Source organism: Rissa tridactyla, chromosome 3, assembly GCF_028500815.1.
Source record: "Rissa tridactyla isolate bRisTri1 chromosome 3, bRisTri1.patW.cur.20221130, whole genome shotgun sequence".
NCBI lineage: Eukaryota > Metazoa > Chordata > Aves > Charadriiformes > Laridae > Rissa > Rissa tridactyla.
Genome location: NC_071468.1, coordinates 12665044 through 12689032, shown reverse-complemented (window position 1 = coordinate 12689032; position 23989 = coordinate 12665044). Strand labels below are relative to the sequence as shown.

General features: G+C 38.2%; 1 protein-coding gene across 23 annotated transcripts in view; it reads right to left on the bottom strand.

Annotated features, from left to right (window-relative positions):
* NRXN1 (neurexin 1) overlaps positions 1-23989 on the bottom strand; it is a 715088-nt gene that overhangs the window by 358720 nt on the left and 332379 nt on the right. For all 23 annotated transcript variants that reach the window (XM_054193682.1, XM_054193683.1, XM_054193681.1 and 20 more), the window contains 4 exons: positions 23721-23843; positions 17582-17963; positions 16865-17055; positions 2209-2382 (listed from right to left, as the gene is read on the bottom strand). In XM_054193682.1, the coding sequence (XP_054049657.1) occupies positions 2209-2382; positions 16865-17055; positions 17582-17963; positions 23721-23843 (870 nt within the window). The remainder of the gene's footprint in view (positions 1-2208; positions 2383-16864; positions 17056-17581; positions 17964-23720; positions 23844-23989) is intronic.

Sequence of the window (23989 nt, the reverse complement as noted above, 5' to 3'; positions counted from 1 at the left end):
GTTTGACACAGAGAGAAAACGAGCTTTCACCCCAGGTTTTTGGGTTGTTTTAAATGAGAAAGATGGGGAATTCCATCCCAAAGGAGTCTGAAGAACATCAAAACCAAGTGCCTCACTTCTCAGGAAAGATTTTGCGGCAGGCTGATGTCTTAACAAAGGACATATACACACCAGTACAGCCAGACATCTTTTGGCTGGTGGCGGTGACTAATACTTGTTTTGAAATTACTTCTGCTGCTGTGTCCTGAGCTCTTTGGACTCAACATCTCGGAGGACTTACAGTGCTTACACATCCCATTGCAGCGTGAGATTAGTGCAAAACTGCTCAACTCTCTAAGGATGGAGACAGTCCTGTCTGTACACAGCAGCAGAGCTATGGGCAGCTCGAGGCATACAAGAGACTTCCCGGAGGCAGCTAAATTTACAAGTAACTTAAAATATACTTTAGTTGTCAGAACATTTTTTTGGTACATCTGATCCATGGTCTGCAGACAGGAGTCTGACAGATGGGTCAGACAGGAAGATTTGAAGTAAATAAGTGAGATGGAAGAATTAATTTGCAAGGGGTTAAGCAGAAAGGTTGGAAGGGAATATTTCATTCCATGCTGTTAAAGATTTTCTTCTGTGGGCAAAAGACTTTCGACGAGGCAGTTCTCTGTGAGCCAGGTGGCACATCTGGTTTGACCATTTTGCTTGTGTCAGATGATTTTGGTGTTGGAAAAAGCTGATTCTCCACCAAAAAGGACAATATATGTACAGCTTTATTAAACTGTTGGTAGATTTATTAAATTCACTGATAGCTGAGTTTTGCCACTGGTTTAAAAGGTGAACTCACACTCTAGGCCTTTGGCAATATTTCTTTGAAGTACACAAAATCCATTTAGAAAACTACATAATTTCAAAAGAAGCTATGAAACGCATAATGGAATTAGGGCATACTTTGACTCTCTGAAGGGATGGTGCAGGCATGGAACTGCTAACGTCATTCAGAACGCAGAATCTAATTTTCTAAACTCAGTGACAAACTAATTTATACGTATTTTTCCATTCCTGATAGAAATAAATAGACACTAAAGCCACAGAAAAGTTGTGAATTTTACATATTTCTATGTGCTATCAATATAATTTATACTGTTAACTAAAGGCAGCAGGTAAAGAACAAAAAAGTTCCACCTGTACCAACATGCTGTATGCACAACAAAAGAGACAGCGCTTATCCACCAGAAAGCTTTATCTCATGAAGCTTGAGGAAACTCCCCAGCCCTGCTTGGATTTTTTTCAATGTCTATTTGCAAACTTAAAACACTTGACATCAAAAGTATCAAGATTCCAACTTGAAATTCTACAGTGTCATTTCCATGTTTTTATGTCCAGAGAAGAATGGCACTTGGGAGAGGGGAGAACACATAAAATTGAATGTAGCCTCAAAATTCAAAATTATGTGAATAAAATATATATGCAGGGACAGAGAACTGATTTAAATTATTCCATAAATCATAGTAAAAATAATGTGGGATTAAACGAAGGTGGAAAAATAGCTAGGGATTGACAACCCTGAATTACAAATACACCTATTTCTCTTCTCACTTAAATTCCATGATACTCCATATGAGCCAATAAAGACATTAAAAATGTGAGATAAAACATATTTGGCTGTTACTGATTTCAGATAGGAAATCGGAAGGCTCATGACAATACAAGTCTCAGGGGCGAGCGAAAATAGAGAAGATGGAAGATTGATCTTAAACAGTTTCATAAACTAACCTTGAATTAATCAACTCAAAATGTCTGTTTTAAAAATTGAATTAAGTAGCTAATGTCTCAACATCAGCTAATGCCTAAGTGTTATGAAGATACAAAGGACTTCATTGAAGCTAATTGTTATTGTTTCTGTCATTAATTAAAATACATCAGAAGTAAACAAAATACATGCAAAATATCTTGCCACTGGAGAAGGATGGAACCTACATTAAACATTTAAGAAGATAACTCATGTTCTTAGATCAGGCTCTGTTCTGTAGGCACACACTTGGCTCCTTAATACTAAAAAAAGATGCAGTCTTTATATAAAAAAGGGTCAAACAAGATCAATTAGAAACAGGTAAAACAGTCTCTCCGTGTATGGAGTGCACATATCAACAAAACACTGGATTTGCACAATGCTTTTACTGTGATACAGAAAAAAATATAAATCAGCACATTTAATACCTTCACATCCTCTTTCTATTTGCCCATTGCAGAAGAGAGCATCTGAGATTAGATCAGGGAGCCGTCCATTCAAGTCAACCGATGCAAGACAGCCTTGGAATCCCTCCTTTGCATGCACCAGTTTTGGCAATGACTTATACATTTCTTTGGCCACTCCTCCAATATACAAATCACCTGGTAAGGAGAAATAAATATTAGATACAGAAAAAAAACAACCGTAGAATCTTTGACCTGCTTGATCTTCTGGCCTTTTTGTGCTGAAAGACAGGCATCTCAGAAAAACATTCTTCAAAATAAACATAGAAGAAAACACTGATAGCTTATAGGATGTGAAAAGACATTGTAGGACTCTATTTTTTCAAATGCATATGTAAACTTCACATTTGTATGACCAACTACTTAGAAGTACCTGGACGTGATATTTATGTGTCAGCTCATATATACAGGAAACTTGCATCTATTTCACAGATGAGGATGCAGTCACAGAATCTCCACCAAAAGTCTGTATATCCAGAATCATTCATTTAAAAGCACACCAAGAAACAGAGGGTTTGAAGACACATCTAATGAGAAATTTAGGGATACTATTCTTAAGCAGTGAAATGACCGATTCTTCCCTACCAAAATTCATACCCTGTGTCCATCATGTAGGAACAGGGTGAGTTAGATGCCTTGAAAGTGGCAATCTGCATACTGAGCAAACACAATTTTATTGCCAAAAATAATTCTGACGACAGACAGGTATTATAAACAGTTCTCTTCGATGAACATCAGGCAACGTACTCAGGACTGAAAGCCAGTGCTTTTCTTCGAGTAATTCATAGACTTACTTTGCAAGGACATAACTATGCTTTTCTCTTAAACACCGAGAAAGGGGACGCTTTTTTGTTCTAAACCAACTCAGGCTGTGCCTGCCTTTCATATGTTTGGTGTCTCTATCCAGCAGAACAGCAGTCTTTCAAATGAACATAACCTACCTCCCTAATGTGTTCTTTAAGTATCACCCTCACCTGTTATAGGTTTAAATAGGTGCTTTCCATACCTGTTGCTGAAGACATGCTGCAGGAACAAATCTGAGCTTTGCTTGGCCAGAGAAGGGAAGCATACTGAGTGTGACACAGCCCTAGCTAAAAGGCTTCAGTCCTCCTCCTGGCAGGCAAGATGTGCTTCATTCATTCAGTCACAGACAGAAAGGTATAAAACCATGGTTTCCTACATTTTGCATGAGTTTACTGTCCTGCTCTGTTATCCTCTCACTCAGAAAAAGCAGCCATCACTGCAAGGTCGGTGGGAGTGTTCTCAGCATGCCTACAGGCAAGCCCCTCTAGGCCCACAGGAAGAGGACCATCTGAGCTGCCAACAAGCACTGAACCTGTTTGAAAGAAGGTGCTTATGGGAGCACCCGACTCTCAAGCATCACCCCATGACAAAATTCTTACTCTACCTATGCATTAAATCCTCATTGATGACGTGTTTTGTGCTAGTATAAATTTTCCATAGACTATCCGAATATACATTCTAATCTACATTGTGCTTTCCAGTAGGTTCCCAGCCTGGATGATTATGGAGCCTAGGCTACTGAATTTACCAAAAAGTATTCCTTCATCACCTCAAATGCAAAATTGTTCATTTCCTAAGTGTTTACCAAGCTTTGTAGGCAGATTTTATAGCAACAGAGCTCAGAATGTACTAGCTATCATCACTACCCCATGTGTCTAATTTTAATCTCCCCCTCATCGGTATAAGCCGCAGTCACACCTTTTCCTGGTTCTCCAGGCATACTTGCTTGTTTGCAAGGGCGTGCAATTTAGTGCTGTTTGCAATGGTTTACAGTTTGCCTGCAAGGAAACGGCCTGAAACAAACAAGTGTCTATCAGACTGTGGAAAATTTTTAGTTACTACACACCAGCCCTAAAACCCAACTGTATTTGAGCTAGTGAAATGGAGATAAAAAGCTTGGGAACATGTATATTATTAATCTTATAAGCCATCCAACCAAAAGTCTCAGCAACCATTATAGCATCACGTACTAAGAAACCTCAAGCTTTCTCCATTCCATGTAGAGAAGTTGAAAAATAAGATATTGCTTTCCTCTAGAGCTTTGAGGAACAGTATAAATCTCCAAAGCATGATATTAGACATAAGAAATTAAAATATGGTGATCCCTATGTTCCCGCAAACAGGATATAATTGTTTCACAGGAGAAAAACTGTATTTTTCAACCAGCTCCACTGGAAACAAAGTAAACGCTCTTGCCTTGTGATAAAGGTTCTTCACCTTGGTCTCAAGGTGGAACATCTAGAAAGTAAAACCCTTCCAGGTTTCCTGAAGTTCTGTGCTTTCACAATCATCAGCAGCAGCACAGAATACAGGGATATAATTCATCTCAACCGATTCCAACAGACTTAAAAGAAGGAAACTCCAGACAACAATACTAAGAAAATCACACCTATGCTAAAAAGGTTAAACGTGGTCGGTTGGACACGACGCATGCAACCTCTTCTTAATCCTCCCAACACGTATACTGTCCAAACAGCCATTTTTATTCTGTGGTTGTTTAAACCTTTAAAACCGCAAACTTTCAAATGGATCCACCAAGCGTATTGAGATTGCTATATGCAGTCATATAACAATTGTCAGTTATGATTAATGGCTAGTAGAAGTCCAGGTAAGTGTGCCACCATATGAACCCGAGTGCAGAATATTTGCTCCTGAAAACATACACTGGAATATTTTCAAGTAGCTATCATATGCACAGAAGTGCCATACAGTAAGTTGAGACTAAATAAACTGTAACTCTGATCATTATCTGATATTGAAGATACAGTTTCCACAAAGACATGTTGTGGGTAGTATTTTAACTTTACTGATGTTCAAAACAACTTGAGTTCTACTTTTATACTAGGTAATACACTACACTAACACATACCGTATGTATTGAGCAGCCATACTGACTATTGGACTTCACCTTTTTGAAAGTATGCAAGAGTACTTTTTATGAATATGGGCTAAACCTTTCCCAGATTTAATATCAAGTGTAGTCTGAGATTGTTTCTGATGGTATAAAACACACTTTCTCTTAAAGACAAAGTTTTATTAAGGGATAGGCTCTGGAAGTAAAACTCAGATTTTTTTGTTTTAATATTTTTTAAAAAAGCTATTTAAATTTTTTCAATTAGTTATTTTTTCATATCTGCCATCACAAATATTTTGCATAGCTACTTTTATTTCACTTAATCACATGCTTCATTTTTACCTTCATCTCAACTTAGAAGTAGTTTCCTACAAAACTCAATCCATTAGAAATTCAGACAAGGCAGAATTGGAGAAAATGTTGTTAATGAAAATATTTGTATACTGAATGTTCATTAGCAGAGGTTCAGAAAAGATAAAACTTGTTCCTGCTCCCACTAAAAAAGATCAGAGGAAGCAACATAGTACGATACAAGTTCTCAGGTTTTCTCCTCTTTTTCACTTCTTATGTAAGTACAGCTTTACTACTGGCTACGTTACACCCTCTAAAACAGGATTAATCCCTTGTTGAGTATGTGCCTATTTACCTTTATGAATTACATGTCAGTTATTTCATCAAGTAAGGTATCACAGTTCATCAGATCAATAGTATGAGATCATGACACTATTTAAACTAGCTGCAGCCTAAACGTAATCTATTGCAACACCGCTACCACTGAAAACGTGTGACCATTTCAATTGTGCACAACAGAAAACGCAGTTCTATTTCTTTCTTTCAACATAGAATCATTTTTTAAGTACATATAGAAAGGGATATACTTGTTTTACAGGGCTAACCATAGTTTTTGGAACCAAAGTTTAGCCATTGTCTTTCGTGCATGTATTTTGTTCTGAAGTTTATTTTGATTTTTAAATGTATTCCTGAAATAGTCTCCAATTTTTTTTTCACAACTATCCTGACATTTTTAATTTATGAAGGAAAATAAACAATTTGTATAAAATATAACAACTGGCATAAACAAAGTAGCAGGTAGTAAAAAAATGGGTGAGTGAATAGCGTTCCAAGATTTCCTTCTGATCTCTGCAGAAGCTTCAAATAAAGCACTTTATTTGAAAGCAGATTCTCCTTAATCTCACAACTCTCTTCTTACTTATATTAGGAGTCAGTACACAGAGTTATCGCCTTTTATTTAGGCAGGGAGGATTGTTTCCTGTCTTCATTTTTCTGAGGCCAAAAAATAAGTATGCTACGGTGTTTCTCACCGGCGTGTTCATTGCAGACCAAAGGAATCAACTGGAAGGCAGCACTTTTCAGAGTTATACCTATTTATCATGGCAATAATAGTACTGCTCAGTTATATCAGAAGCACTGACAAAGAGAAGAGTTTAGTGGGTTTAATGTATACCTTTTACACGTAATGCAGATCTTCCTTTATTCCAAAAGGAGCTTTCCTATTTACTCCTATGTATCTCTTTTCTCACTTAAAGCTGATTTGTACTTTGAAGAACAAGTGAATTTAACACAGAAACAAATTGCTAGCTAATAAATGATCCCAACTTCTCAATTCTCAATGTATTCATTATTGGAATCACACTTACGCAAAAATGCACAGAACACCACACAACAGTGAGTCACACAGAACTGTTGGTGAAACAAATACTGGCAAATCCTTCTGTAATAACTCATCCTTTTTTTTTTTATCCCAACTCTCTACATTTCTTCAAAATAAGAACTTTGCAAATACCAACACAAAGAAATGTAAAATAATATTTCTGAATAAGTAATAGAAGTATCTTATTATTTGGCACTACTGACATTGTTGACAGGTCACCTCAGAGACTTTCCTTCTTTCCTGATTCATGTCCACATCCAAGAATTCTTACACAATACATGCTGGTGGGCAAAAACTATTCCAAAAACTACCATGGTCTCCCAGCACTAGTAGAGAGGGAATTATTATCCATGCGATTAAAACGGTAACAGCAATATGTAAATACTGGTCAGGGAATCACAGAGTGATAGGGGTTGGAAGGGGCCTCTGGAGATCATCTAGTCCAACCCCCTGCCAGAGTGGGGTCACCTAGAGCAGGTCGCACAGGAACGCGTCCAGTCGGGTTTTGAATATCTCCAGAGAAGATGACTCCACCACCTCTCTGGGCAGCCTGTTCCAGCGCTTTGCCACCCTCAAAGTAAAAAAAAATTTCCTCATATTGCAATGGAATTTCCAGTGTTCCAGTTTGTGCCAGTTGCTCCTTGTCCTGTCACTGGGCACCACTGAAGAGTCTGGCCCCATCCTCTTGACACCTGCCCTTTAGATATTTATAAGCATTGATGAGATCCCCTCTCAGTCTTAAACAAGTAGTTTAACCAGGATATAGTTAGGCTTCTTTACTCCCCGAAATCTGTATGGTTTTTTGTACATATCTGGTGTTCACCTCTTGAACACACTGTTGACAAGAAATGAACATCATTCATTCAAAAAAGTTCCATGTGTGAATGAAAACAAAACAAAGAAGAGGAAATAAAACAGGAGAAGGAACTGTGGCTTGGCTTTTTCATAACCCATAAAGACAACATCCCTGGAATGTTTTTATATGGCTGCACAGAGGCATCTTCAAATCCATCACTCCCTCCAAAAGCAGATTATTCTCCTTTTGTGTCTTATTGTGCTACCGGTTTCAATCGTACTTTCAGCTATTCTCTTAATTTCTCTTTAGTTTTTAGAAGAAATTTCTCTGTCTTGTTTCTAATGTCACATGGCACTAAATCACTACTACAGCTAGGAACAAGAGTGCTTCTGCAGTGTACTAGAGCGGTATTACTCCCCAGGAAAGAGATGGATAGCTCTGGCATAACATGGTGGGTTCTGAAAGCACAACAGGTATCTCTGCAATTCCTTTATATGACACATGAAAATACAAAGGAACATCTGGCAGTGCTGAAGCTGAGGTGTCAGGCACACTTTTCTCCAAATACACCATTTCAAAATGATCAAGCATATAACAGCTTCTTCCCTCAGGCAGGCAAAGAGGAATGAAGACTGCAAAGACTGAGAAATGCCATAGGGAAAGTGTAATCTCGAAAGAAAGAAGTGCTCACTTTCTTCAAGTCCTTCATAAAACAGATGATTTGCTGTTAGAAGATCAGTAGAAATCGCTTTGTAGTATCTTAATAGTTGCACAATGAAGTATCAGGTGGAACTCAACATAAGAAGACCCACACAAACCCAACTCATGGTACTTTTGAGGCAACTGAAATGTGAAAATAATTTACTCCCACACAAGCTGAATATGCACTGACTTAAACACAACAGACAACACCCTGATTTTGAATCAAGGGATACTGTCTCAAATGAAAATGTCAGGTAGGCATCTAGATGCCTTTGACATTCAATGAAAAACAGGAGCCTACTTGTCCTCAATGACCTTCTCCCCTCTCCAAGTACAAAAGTACCTACATACCATTTACTTTGCGCAATAGGTAAAGTGGTGACTTCTCTTTCAGATGTGGGGTTTCAACACATACTTTAGAAAAGGAATTTGGCTTGAATAGCAGATGAGTGGTGATTCTACAGTCTCTCTCCCCACTTTCATGACTAAATGTTTACTTTTTGTGCCATATAAAAAAAATAAATATTATGTGATCCTTTAAAAATATAGATGAAATATAATTGTTCTTTTTTGAATAAATCAGGAAGCCTGCTGTGATCATAACCCAATAATAAATTGAAGGACAGTTGACAAAGACTTAAATGATGCATCCACACAGCTTCTGCAGCACATACGCTCCAGCATATGGCTTTTCAAATCTCCCTTTAGAGTAGAGAATATGCACTTGTTGCGCATTCACAGGCCTGTTTGGTGCTAGAGCAAAGCACGACTGGATTTTGTCTACCACTTGCAAGGGCACTTGAGGGAAGACATGAATATGTAAACTTTGTAGTTTATGCCCACTTATTCACTTCAAAGAGTCCATTCTGTAGCTTCAATATTGATTTGTGGTTGAAGTAGTTTAGGTTTGATGTGATTTTTTTTTTTCTTTTTTTGAAGAAAGGTAGGCTTTTCAAATATTTTTCCTGTTGGAGTGATGAATTCCATCACTTTTAGACTCTCTCTCACCTACGAAGGCAAAGGATAGCTAGCTTATTTGTCCAGGATCTGCTGAGTTTTCTGCCCTTTCAAATACTTTGGGCAAGAGGCAGTTGTATGTGATAGGTGGTGCCTTCCCTCTTCCACATTCCCCATACTGATAAGCAAGTAAGGCAAAAAGATTACAGACAAAAAAAAAAAAAAAAAAGGAATTTATGGGTTAGCAAGTCACTCTTTCAGGAAGGAATATTGAAACTGTTATTTTCAGCCCAATTCTACACTGCTTTCAGTATCTTCCCTGAATACCTCATTAAAGATATTCAAAAAAAGAAACCACCAGCACTGAAACACTGGCATTGTGGGTGTTCTTTAGTCATCCTTATTGGCATATATGACATATTCTAGTTATTTGTCAAGAGAATTTAACTTCGAAGGTATTTCCTCCCTTGGCTGATATTGTTCTCTTTCACTGTAGTGCTGCATTCTAATCTACACTGCCAGAAAAAGAGGCAGTGAGAATTAAGAGGTACCAGAGAGAACTTAACAGTTGACGGGTGCACCAGGAAGAGCACCTTACAGATTTCTCTTGCCACCAATTTCTACGGCAGTTCACACTGGAGATATATCTCCTGCTCTACCTTTCTCCAAATGTTCTGACTCCATCACACCGCTTTCTAACCATGCTACTCTCATAACTGCATTGCAGGCTTTCTGCACTTGGTGCAAATGTGCTTTTGTCTAGAAACTTCTTCTCGTGCTATTGCTATGCTGCTCACCGTTTTACATCTCAGCTCTGCTGGATGTGCTCTCTGCTTCCGCATTCACCTCGTGGTGCTCAGTTTTCATTCCTATTACACTTTTTGGCTCTGTTCAGAACTGCCCAATGGTTATGCAAATACACCTATGTTCCACAAGCGAGTAAAGCTACATGATAGAAAGTGTGTGTGTGCATGTGTGTGTGAAAAGCAACAACATGACAATGTCCTTAGCAGCTAAGTTTTCAATAAACAAAAGTAGTTACTCAAAAGGTAAGTGCTCAAGTCTGAACATCCCCCTAGATTTCTCTCCACCATTTCCCCAACAATCCTGTCCTCTAACGATACGTATTCTCAAACAAGAGTTACACACAAAAAAATTTAACATTTTCTTGACAATAACAACTCTCAGATTCCCAGCCACTTTATTTCTCTTTGCTTCTTCCCCCCCTCCCCTGAAGACTAGATAGAAATCACTGGCATTGAAAAAGATTAAACAGATTTAAAACCAAAGCAGTCTGGCTTGTCCAATGGATTGAGAGGAAAGTTGGTGATGCATGTTAAATGGTAAATAATAAAACCTAATTGCCATATAAACGTGCGTGGTAATCCATCTCCCACAGAATTGATGCTATGCCAATTAATCTGCATGAGGGGGATGGCTGTGGTGGAGAGGTGAAGGCATTCAAGCACATCAAACGTCCTTCATTTCTTTCCTGTTCTGACCACTTTTGTACATCATACGCACCCCAAAAATAGACAAGATCTAACAAAGCAGGCATTTTCACGGCACAGTATACTCAGATTTCCCTTCCTCCTGGTAGTCTTCTGGAATCATTTGCTCACTCTCTGCTTTAATAGCCAACACATGCTCTTAGCAGAGCTTGTTGTCAAAAGAGTGAGGAATTCCTCTTTTCAACAGGCATCCTAGACCTCAGACTTCATCATCGACAAAACTCTTCTTAGTACTTCAGGCAAGATTCTCCACATAAAGCTACCAAAAAGCTGAGAGGTTAAACGTTCCCATTTTGAATGTAGGTTTGCAGAGGGCAACTTTTTACATAATATTACCAATGACTTGATCAAGACAATCACCTCCAGACCCTGAGGATATTACATGAAGCAGTTCTTTTGCAAAAAGGACTGCTCAGTCAGAATGCCAAGATCCACGAGGATGGTGCTCTCATACCCATGGCAGCACATTTTGAAAACAAGTTCAGAATATGCTTGTTGGCTGGGGCGGTGCTAGGATTCAGTGTGATATATTTACACTAAATATCCAGATTTTTTTTCTAAGTTTTAAGGGTATACATGCTTCTTGTATTATCCTTAGCGTAGCTTTTACTTAGTATTCCAGCAGGGCTTGAAAGCAATTCCACAATCAGCAACGGTAATAACCTACATGTCAAACAATTGTAGGAATGTAGGCAAATCTATACATCTGTATGTGTGCAAGAGACTGAAAAGAGCAGGGGAGTATTTTCTTTAATTTTTATTTAATCCAGAACTACTGGAGTAGATTTTTATTTTTTTCCCCATCTCATAATTTTGGATACAATCTCTGAAGGCTTAGCATTGCCAAAATTATTTACACGTTCTGGTAGGCAGCATGGCTGTTTAGAAGCAGTATGTGACAAGTTGCAAAGAAGGAAGGATAAAGGAGTCTGCATTAGGCCAGGTTGTCCAATCACCTATTGTTAATCCGCCCATGTATCTTTGCTACTCAAAGAGGAGCTCTCAGGTTTAAGTCCCTTATTTTTCCCTCCCCAGCAGTACAGAGGCTGCTCTTCCAACTCTATCAGGAAGACAACAGCTGCATTTGCCATTGTCTACTCCAGCAGGTCACATTAGGAAGATCTATTTGCTGTTGACAGCATTTGGAACTCTGCATTTGGAACAGAACGTTATTTCTGCATGAAGCATTTACAGCTCACTGGCAAGGTCATTACAATTAGCTCGTGTATGCTTATTTGAGAAATTTAAGCATTAATACTTGTTAATTTGTACAAATTTGCATTTTTATATAAAATAGTTTCTGTGTTTCTTAAAGCTTTGTTTCTTAGTAATAAAAGATACGAAGGACCACTGCCATTGATAGAGACCTCGTCACATAGAGAAGAACATGTAACGCAGCAATAATAATAATGGGCTCAATATAAAACAACAGGGACAAATACTACATGAAAGTGAAATGATTTCAATTTCCATTGCTGGAACAAATCTTCCTTACGATCAAGACTAATTTAGCTCAGTTTTGCATAGCATGAATAACCTACTTTGACAGGCAAATGAAATATCAATAGATTAAGTGACTATTACAAATCATCAATGAATATGCCAGGCTAGTAGTTCTACTGATAATTTAGTTAATTGCATTAAAAGTTTACAAGGATGAATTAATTGTCAAGTGAATCTTTATGTACATGGAAGAAGTATATTTAAAGTGCATTTGCAAAACCACTGAGGTGATACCAGAAATTAATATGATTACTTTTCTTTCATATGCTTCAGACTAGGCTGTTTTCACATTACTGGAGAAAATGGGAAATGAAAAGGCGCATATATATATAGATGTATAATATATGAACATACATAAATGTATATAGCAACAGCACCCATAACTCACAAAGGAATAGAGGAAGCCAGAGGGAAGTGAAAAGCTACAGAAATAAAACAGAGAAGAGACCCAGACAGGAAGGAAGCTGATTCTGATGTATGCTGTAATATGAACAACGTTTTTTGAGGATGCAGTGATATAACAGCACAGGAATAACATATAACTTACAATGGACTCTAAAATTGACATTTGGGAAGGCCACGTGGAAGAGCAACAGAGTGAGACAAGTTGAAAGTACGGATGTCAGTTCAAAAAAGCAGGTCTTAAAGATGTATGAAATGCTGCACAGGCAGCAAAAAAATCAAGCCATAAATGTTGAGGTGGGTAGGATTTTTTTGTGATGGCGATTTCCTTTTAAAAAGAAAATATGGTTAGCCCAATACCAAAATTAGAATGACTGCAGTTCATCCTGGAGGATACATCACAACTAGAAAGTTTGGAATAGGATAGGATACTGAAGTACTGAAACTACCAACTCCTAGAAAAGTTTGTAACTATTGTTAAATCTAAAATAACAGCAGCATTCCTTAGCATTTCATTTGGTGAGAGTGCGATATTTCAACTTTTCATCTCAATTTATAAAAAATTAAAATACTAAAATGTTTTAATTTTCTGACATTCTGAGTGGATTCTTGTAGGTTTTTACATGTTCACTGTTTAAAGAAAATGGGTGAAAACTTTGGGGATTAAAATAGTGCCTATATTTGTAGGAGAGAGGCAGAATTAAGACTAAACCCCAGTAGGTAAGTGGATACAAAGTCATGCTTGAGGATGTTCCTCCTCCTTGAAAGCACATCATGTATCTTCCAATATTCATAAAAAAAAAATATTGTGACAGAAGTCCGATTTCCCACACCACAGGAAAAAAACGTGGAGAGGAAAGACATTATAGATGTTGTAATACCTACAGCCTGAGCAAAGGAGATGTTTTTTTCTTTGGCAACAGTGAGGAACAAGAGCACGAGTCAAATGCCACTTTCACTTGCATTTCTCGGACCCCTCAAACCGTAAGAGCATCAAGCACAGCAAGCAAGAATTCCCCTCCACCCAACTATTCTGGTCTGTGAAGGCCTTGAATTGTAGCCAAGCTAATCATCTGAGCTGTACTGAAAGCAGGACAGGGAATCTGCTCATGAAATACATGAAAGCAAATTTGCTGTGTAACTGAATGTTGGCAGGCTTGAGCTGCATTGCCTTTGCTGTTAAGACTCATTTATCTTCACGGGTTATCTGCTAGAACTGCACCCGAGTACACTTTGCTAATTTTCTCTGCTAGGAGAAATAACACAGTTCTTGGAATCCAAACACAGAACTATTTTCACTCCAATTTATAATTTATCCATCTAATTACAGCAATAATTAAGCTGGGGAATTTAATGTAAGTGTTTCCACAGGTACCCAACTCTAATCCACTGAAATTGTACCAGAGGTCATGCAGGGAACCCACGCCTGTAATAATGAACTTTCTCTGTTATACAGCCCAATCCTACACCCGAAAGGAAACGTATAGTGGAAATTCTCTGCCATGCTTTTATGGCAACTGTCCACTTTCCCAGACAACTGGCATGCTGTGCAGGCTCTACAACACAATCTGTGTCATATCTTCATGCTGTGTATTTGCAAAAAAACTGCATATATTTGATTTATCTTTCCAGGATTAGCTTGGATTTCAGCATCTAAAATCTGGTAACTCTACAATTACTCAGAAAGGCTGCAGATTCTGTATTATCTGTACACATTTATATTTCACCCAGTGCTAACTCTGGTTAAACAGAATTATTGATATCACTAGCAGGAAGTTTAATTTTGAATTTGCTATGTTGCTAGGGGTAAAATAATACAGGACAATGAATTAATCATAGCTGCCTCTATCAGTAAAGTGTATGGGGTGTTTCTAGCGCAACAGAGATGTGTCATCATAAGGAACACTGACATAAAATAGAAAAGAACAAGCTACAGGAAAGCATTTCAACTGAATACAAAGGAAGCAAAAACAATAACAAAAGGCAATTTTTCTTCTTTTTAGCCACTGGCTAAAATGTATCAGCTTGAACTCCCCCACAAATCCAACAAAATTTCTTATGATATATGCTTATATGAAGGAAGCTGACAGAGTAAAATATAATGGAACGCATTAAAAAAATAAAATGAAATGTACTACTATGAGAAGTCGGATGTTGAGGACCTCTGTAGGCTAGACCAGCTTAAGAAAGATGCTTATTATATATTACTGTACTGAATATGTCAGGCTTGTTATTCTTTTACTAGCCACATTTCCTGGGTGGTGAATTACAGAAAAGCAGCACCTAATACAATTCACCTTCCACGCTTCAAATCTCAGTACGTTTTTTCATGCTCTTCAGTTTTTTTCCCACTGGAATTCAAGGTTAGAAAACACACCAGCTATGGATACAGTTTTTCTTCAAAAGGGTAAAGCAAAAGTAGAATTTTCAAAGTGAGGAAAACAAAGGAATGTTGGATTTTATAAGTTACCCTCGCTGATGAGCTTTCTTCTGTGACTGCGCTAAGCAGTGCATTTAGTGAAATAACAGTGCCCTCTAGTGCCTTTATTAAGCACATTGTTCAAACTTTCTTTTCTTAAATAAAGCAACATACCAAACCACCACATTCAGTTTGAAGAAGATGTAGAGTAAAATGGCAGTGTTAACGTAGGTATCATTTCTTAACAGGATTATTTTTCCTACTCACGTCTAATTAATATACTAGAAAAAAAAACCCATATTAAATACATACACATATGCAGAAGTAGTACTTATTGCAACAAAACATGAAAGAATAAGCTGGATACTTTCTCTACAGCATCAAAAATAACCTTGAAATACCAAATTGCCTCAATAAACATCGACCATAATTACAAGGATGCAAAAATGAGAAAGAACATGGCACAAATTTCAAATACAATTTTGAGAACGGAGCGTGAGCCATCCAAAAAGCTCTAATTTATAAACCAAGCATTTCTGATAAAGAGGCTCTTATTGAAGATTATAACATATCAAGATACAGTTTTCACAGTCTTTCTTGCAATCTTCATAGCACTTTCAACTGAAGCAAACATGAGAAATATCACAAAATCCAGAATAATTACTAAGGTCAGCTCATTATCTGTGACTCAGAGGTAGTTAAAAGAAAATCCAGCAAGGAATAAGCTCTTGATAGAATATTAATATCTACTTTGAACATCTTGGCCTTTGAAATATTAAGTTTTCTTTGACTATTATGAAATTTTGGTTATTCTAACAAGAACTTTTATAAAGAATGTTAAACTACACAATACTTTTTCACATGACCAGAACATATTTTCTTAGGTCTGATTTGGTAGGCAGTATTTTAAAGGTATACTTATACATCCTTTCAAAAAGATTTTTTCCTCTGATGCAAACTAGCTTTTCAGAAGTCCATCCTTGCAACTAATACTACTACTTATTTTAAAATATATATATGTTTCAGTTTGGTTTATAAAAGTGGATCTTAAGAACCTAGCTGGACCTATAAAATGTATGTTTAGAGATATGAAACGAAGTTTATCCCACCCTACAATTAAAACAGCAAAACATTACGTATTTAGGTGAATATATGTTTATGCTTCAATACATCTGGCAATTTGTATTTATAACCGATTCATTAGAGGACTGCCACATAAGATTGCTTTACTTACAAGATTTTTTTATGATATCGAAATACCGCATTGTATTTATTTTACCAACAAAAAGGTAGGTTTTATGTGGAATACTGAACAGTGGGAGACAGGTCAAAATATTCCCCAATTCTCTAACATAATCATTGGTTTTGCAAAGCCTTGCAGTCATACAGTAAAGCTTGGGCTGTGGTTTCTGCACGTCACTCACACAGCTTATGTTCATGTAAAAATCAAGCTTTTTTCACAGACACTTTGGAGTTCCTCTAGTGCCCCAATTATATTTTGGTATAATATGGGCCACTCTGTGTTCTTACCGTTTGCTACTTCTCTTCCTGTGGCATTTTCACACACTTAACGTAGTACGTGACTGTGCAGAACTATGACTGAATTGGCATCGTCAGGCTAACATAAAGATGTCACCTCTTGTGATCATATTAGTTACTATCAAATAAAACATTTCACATGGTGTTACAAAATTATACAGTAGTTTACATACATGATTGATTCAGGTTATCATTCTGTAATGATCCTCACTGTAGGTTATACAGGAATTACTGTACTTACTTTTAAGATCTAAATTTCTGGCTCCTGCTGTGCTCTGTGTTGTGATTTTAGTGTCAATCTTTACAGTGTGGAGATTGTTGGTATCCCTTGATATCATCACATTATGCCACTGGTTGTCATTCAGAGGTTTATTAGAACTTCCTTTGATGAGATTTGCACCATTTCCCAAGTCAAACACATAGTGTAAATACCTGGAAAAGAGAAAAAAGTGGAAAAGTTTCCTTTTTCTTTACATAGCAAGGGGGCACTAACTAATATGTCTAATATTTCCTATTTCCTTGTACTCCTCAGTAGCACTGGTACAACAGGAAGACCAAAATGAACGCCAATTGAGGAAGCAACCTTAATTCAGAGCAATCACCATTCGTTTAGATGAGCTGAGATGCAGTCCCCAGTTTCTGGAAAGTAACGAGCACTCCATGTAGCAACACATGCATACATACGTAGAGAGAGAACAAGAGGAAGGCTATAAACTAGCACTTCTTTGTAGTAAACACTATAGAAGTTACACCTATTATTTACTTTCATTTTTTTTCAGGCATCTAGCTTCATCTGAAAGAAAAAGGTCACAATAAAGCATATGAAGTTTAACATGAAGAAACATTCATTAATCATATATGTCCAGTCAAAGAGTTGTATCCTAATCGTTCTCTTGCATTTCTCCTGTATATATATTTTGAATGGACTTTTTTTGTCGTTATGCTAATCCATACATACCCTTTTACTAATTCAACCACAATGAAATCATTTCCATCGCCACTGTTATAAAGTATCAATCCATCCAGAGAGGTTGTTTTGAACTGGAAAAAAAGGTGCATAGATGTATATGCTTGTAGCGTGGCCAATGCAACATAACTTGCTTTTGTTTTAAATGTTACGGGGTCTGCTATGATGTTCCTGAATCCAAATCTTGCATTTAGCTCACAATAGTCTATGTCTCCATTTTTACATAAGTCAATGTATGCCATGCCATTAAATGTAAGACTCTGTAGATGCCCAATGAAATTAGAAGGCACAGAAGACAGGTAGCGTCGCTCCGTTATTATTCCTGTTTCTATATTGTGGAATTCCAGCCGTGTGTGATCACCAGCCATTTGACCTTTAAATAGTAACAAGAAAACACATGTTAGCATCTGAAATGGGAGGTCAAAAAGCACACCATGTGATTAAGTATCTGCATCAGTTTCACACTTTTCAGAATGTGCAAGGCCAATTCCTGGCTCCAAAGAGGACTATTCTAAAATCATCCAAAACTTCTGATAAACTTCTAGGAGCCTTTCCACTGAGTCCAGTGTGTTTGTATAAGGCCAACAGCAAGATTTCTAAACTGCAGCACGATACCACAGCGAATCAAACTGCCAACAAAAACCCCTCACTTTAGTTAGACTTAACCAGACAAGTAGTTTCAATATAAGCAAGTGCAATTCATTAACACAACATGAAGAACACAAAGTAAACCTCAGAGCTAAAACTACAATGTTAGTGTTTCATGGAAGAGAGGCGTAACTGTTTGGGGGATATTACTCCATGTATTTTCCTTAGAAGTTCATGATTTGGCAAGCCAAAGGAAGGATTCCTGTTTAAGCTGTATTAGATACATTAATGCTAGGCCTGGCAAAACCCTGTGCTGCTAGGGTTGTCAGAGCCTTCCTTAAAAGCAACTGGCTTTATTCCACGGCTATAAACCCATGGGGGAAGGGGGCAGAGCCTAAGAGATGGAGGAAGAGGAAAGCCTGCAGCAAAGGTGTACACCAGTGTCTTGTAATCCTGAAAACAGCAAGGGACTTGTCTACATCAGAAACATGGCCAAAACCAAGCCTCACAGCTACCTTTGAGTCTTTCTTTGTCATGCAAGGACTCCTGCACAGCAGAAAGTCTGAAACTTGCTGACTGTGTAGCTAATCTGAAGGAAAGGGTCAACGTTACCAGGGTACACTGCACACAGGCCAGGTAAGTTTTTAAACTGGTTGTTAAATACCTTACCCTGCACATCAAAATTGTGTCCACTGAAGAGTCCCCTTTCTAGCAGAGTTTAGAACTATTTTTTTTTCCCCATGCTTATTTTAAAGAAGTAGGGCAGCACTATCACAAGGCTGATTCATGGTCACGTTGCGTGGGTATGATGACAAAACCTCTTTTTATTACTAATAAATTTCACCACTTAATCTACCTTTTGCAAACCATGGACTAGATTTGCCAGTTCCTTAGACGTTTCATGTCTCTCACGGAGTACAAAGAAAGTGAACAGCAGATCCAGCCAAGCTGGAATAAATACTGGCATAAAACTGCTCTACAATGTAAGCTTCCCTAGCTGCAGTGCAAAGGTGTTGACAGACCAAGTTCCCTCTGCCCTTCCCTGAACACACTATTCCAAAAGGAGAGTGTGAGCTCTGACCCAGCTTGGATGTGTTTAGTGGTGCTGCAGAAAGGCCCGAGGCGGGCTTAGAGAGCCGTACCTTCATAGGTCTTATAAGCAAGTGTCTGCGTATGCGTGTGTGAACAGGGAAAGGATAAGGGCAAGATGAACGTAGGTGTTTGGGCTTTGCCCGGGGAGACGGATTCACAAGCAGGTTAAGAATTGCAGCATTAAGACACAAATACAAGTATCAGTGAAGTTACAGTTGAAATAGACCTGCAAGCTTTAAAACAATTAAAAAAGAATTGCTCTAATAATTTATGATACATATTTACAAGCATCTTACTTAGCTTCCGGATGCATTCTGACCTAACTCTACTGATGTCATCGAACACCATCAGCATCTGGGATCCGCAGTCATACAGGCTGAGCACTGCAAGAGGCACTTTAATTCCCAAGGACAGCCTTCTTGTCCTTGTTTCTAAACATCAGTTCTGAAGATACCACTTCTTGTGTATTAGCAAAGGTGGGCTCTTCCTTGCAGTAATGAGTCAGGGAGCTGTCTTGGAAAATGCCAAATCTGTAACTTTCTGCAAGGCCAAGAGCTGTATATTGGATCACAGCCAGGGAGCTGAAGATCATGTTTTAGAGGAGGAACATTATGTATTCCAGTCTTATATCACTTCAGATGGCATTGCATAAATGCCATGGCAAAAATCCACTAAGCTTTGGCCTGTAGCGCTCACTACATTCACTACCTTAAATGTATTTCTTTCTTGAGCATAGTAATAAAAAAGTTCCAGAATCTGGGCTCACATCCCAAATCTCCCTCTAACATTTCAGTTGTACAAACATGCTAACAGGACTTGAGGCTTCACATAATGCTCCACGGTATTTGCAACTACAGCAATGAAGAAAAAGAGAAAGACTGTAGTTTGTGCTTATAAGGTTGGGGGGTTTTCTTTTTGTTTTTTTTTTTTTTTTTTCTTGTTTTTGTTTTTTTAACTTGTCAGATTGGTGCACAAAATGCATTACCTGTTGCAATGCTATGGGACACACAAAAGGCCAAGGGAATTTCTGTTCATAACCATAAGCTAGGTATCCTTTCCATTATCCAACCATAGTAACCTCCTTCAGTCCACTTATTTTCTATACACTACCAGAAAACAAAATGCATCAGAGCCAGGAGTATTTAAACTCTTTTACGATGAGTAAAATTTCCAAAACCACCTGTATGACTTCAGATGAAAGCTAGTTATGATTCTGAAAGATATTATTTACCCATGCACAAATTATGCATTCGTCAAAGATAAACTCAGTACATAGATGAACAGGTGATATTTTATAATCTGTAAAAAAATGGAAGGTGAGGCTGAATTATTTCATGGCTTCCAGTCCAGCTTAAGCTTTCTGTATCTGGTGGATTTTGTTGGGGTTTTGTTTTGGTTTGGTTTTTTTCATATGTGACATAGGAAATGGAATCAAAAGAGAAAACACAGCGCATGGTGGGGGGAAGCTGGAATTTTTGGGAGAAAGTCCATTTTTCCTCATGCTCCCATAAGATCATAATAACCTTTCACATGAATAATTACCGGGTTATATTTTAACCACATTTGTGATTGTTGGGATATCTGAAGAAAAGTTCTAAGCTGTTTAGAGCAAGAGCATTCCAATCTGATATGGCAACTCTTCCACTACCCCTTTAGGAAATTCAAGGCTAGTACACATTAAATTACATCGTGTACATTTGACTTTGTACCAGATGGGAGCGAAAAACTTAAGCTCATGAAGGCTTTGGCAACACACAGTGCTGCATGGCAATAAAGATTTTCCATGCAGAAAGTGTAATATTCCTGGAAGTAACAGCAGGTTTCCCATGTTGTCAGACTTTCAAGTTCCCTCTAGCTCCTCTCATACCAGCTCCTTGCTCGCTGACGGAAAAGGCCACAGATGGGCCACACAGCTTCCTGCAGGGAGTTTAGGAAGACTTTTTCCCTCCAAAATACTGCGATGAGTTTCTCCCCTTGGCTGAAGAACATGAAACAGCTGTGGATTACGCAAATGTAGGCAACTTCCAGCTTGAAGAACTGAGAAGGATTCTGAGTCAACCAGCCAGGTACTGGCACATGGAAAGAATACAAGGGTGGTACCAGAAAGCTGAACCCACAGGCAAGACTTTTGCGTGATTAGGAGGCAACTGAAGAGAAAAGACTCACAGGCCTTAACAGCTGGAATAGAACAGTTCAGTTGGAAGGGACCTACAACGACCATCTAGTCCAACTGCCTGACCACAGCTGACCAAAAGTTAAAGCTTGTTATTAAGGGCATCGTCCAAATGCCTCATAAACACTGACAGGCTTGGGACACCAACCACCTCTCCAGAGAGCCTGTTCCAGTGTCTCAGCTATTTTCTGAGACCATGATATTTGATAGTAACTACAGCTATCCACGATGGAGAGTGATTACAAGAACTTAAAGTCCTGCGTTCTTTACTTATTACTTCACTTGACTAGACTATATATGATAGAAACCTCCTGTTTTCATCTTATACCTTCACATATATTTTGAACTTTTCTGAAGCTGTGTTGAGCAGCTGGGACTGAACTCAAAGGTGAAAAGAGTATGTCTTGCTGGTTTTGTAACCTATAGTATTTTTAAATAAAAAAAATCTGCCACAATGATGCCAGGAAATCTGCATTTGGTTTTAGACACTATATTGGTAGACAGTAAATTATCCATGAGCAAGCAATGTGCCCTTGTCGCCAAGAAGGCCAACGGAATTCTGGGCTGCACAGGGAAGAGTGTGGCCGGCAGGTCAAGGGAGGTCATTCTCCCCCTCTACTCTGCCCTGGTGAGGCCACAACTGGAATAATGTGTCCAGTTCCGGGCTCCCCAGTTCAAGAGAGACAGGGAACTGCTGGAGAAGGTCCAGCGTAGGGCAACAAAGATGACTGAGGGATTGGAGCATCTCCCTTATGAGGAAAGGCTGAGAGAGCTGGGACTCTTTAGCCTGGAGAAGAGAAGGCTGAGGGGAGACCTTGTTAATGTTTACAAGTATCTAAAGGGTGGGTTTAAGGAGGACGGAGCCAGACTCTTTTCAGTGGTTCCCAGTCACAGGACGAGGGGTAACGGGCACAAGCTGGAACATAGGAAGTTCCGATCAAACATGAGAAAAAACTTCTTTACAGTGGGGGTGACGGAGCACTGGAACAGGCTGCCCAGGGAGGTTGTGGAGTCCCCTTCTCTGGGACTTTCAAGACCCCTCTGGATGCAGCCCTCAATAATATGCTCTAGGCAATCCTGCTTTAGTAGGGGAGTTGGACTAGATGATCTCTAGAGGTCCCTTCCAACTCTGAAAAATTCCGTGATTCTGTGGTTTTATTCAGACCTAAACAACTTCCTTTAACTAGGAAACAACCACAACGTAGCCTCATTATTTGAGTTGCCAGTTGAAGCAACAAGATGATATTTTTCAGTATAGTTCCTCCAGTACTACATATTTATTTTCATAAAGAAAATAATTGGCTTAGGCCAATTTGCTTTCTTGAGAAAATGATCCAAAACATCACCATGTACACCGACTGAATTTTTGCTTCACCTCTGGAAGATCTATTGGTAATTTCTGATTCTAGAAAGTATGTTTTTACAGCTATATGAATACATAGCAATTATTTTTCTACCACTGACATGCTCTCCAGTGTTCTGCTGAAGTGAAAAAAGACTACTAAAGAAGGTACTTTTCTTTGAAAAACCTCATTAAAATTTTTAGCATTTTAACAAAACTTAAAACAAATGACAAAAGCTATTTAATGCTACATGAAAACAAAGGAACATACTAAACAGCTAATGCAAAATTAAGCACATTATTGTGCAAGGAATCGGGGCTAGAAGACAGGTTTGTTGCTATTAGACACGTAAGTAAGCCTTATCTTTAACAGAAAAAAAATATTAAAGTAATTTCTGATAATATATACATAGAAATATATTTCTAATGTATGCTAGTGTTCGTGCCATGTTTTTCCTCCCACCCCAACTGCCATTTTAGTATTTCAGAAAAACCTGTTGCCTAACATTTAATTATTGAGGACAGCTGATGCAAGATTTAAAACACACTAGAATATCCTTCAAACATTTATGAAATTCTTTCTTACAGCAATGGCTTAGAGTTTAACCTTAGCATAAATACAATGTGTTGCCAAAAGCATTTTACTTGCTTTCTCATTAGTGATGTATCAAATTACTTCTCCCTAATTACTGTATAAAAACATTCATTTAAGTCAGCATGGAGGTTTTCAGTAATTTCAACAGCAATGTTAGAGTAACATTAATATCAAGTGTAATAATGTGCTTGTAGCAGTATTTCAAGATGTATAACGTGGATTTTTGACCTTACCCAAGAAAAGAAAAAAGCATCTGTTGCTTTCAGATAAAGGCATTTACTTCTGCCCTTTTTTGCTTTGTGTTTCCCCCCAGTAACACGGAGTCACAATGCCACACTACCTGTCATGGCTTGCTGGTCATCCACCATTAACTTTAAACTTTTTCCTCGCCGAACCACACGCACTGTGTGCCACTCATTATCATTGAGGTTATAGCCAGCAAAAAGGGTTTCTGGACCTTTGCCTGTAGGATATGCCAAACAGTCATTATGCAATCTTTAAATCAGTTTACATGTGAACCTCACAGAGAAAGAGAGAGAGAGACAGAGAGACTGGCTGGGCAAATGTTAAAAGTCACATCAAACAAGAAAATCACAAAGTATAAGCAAA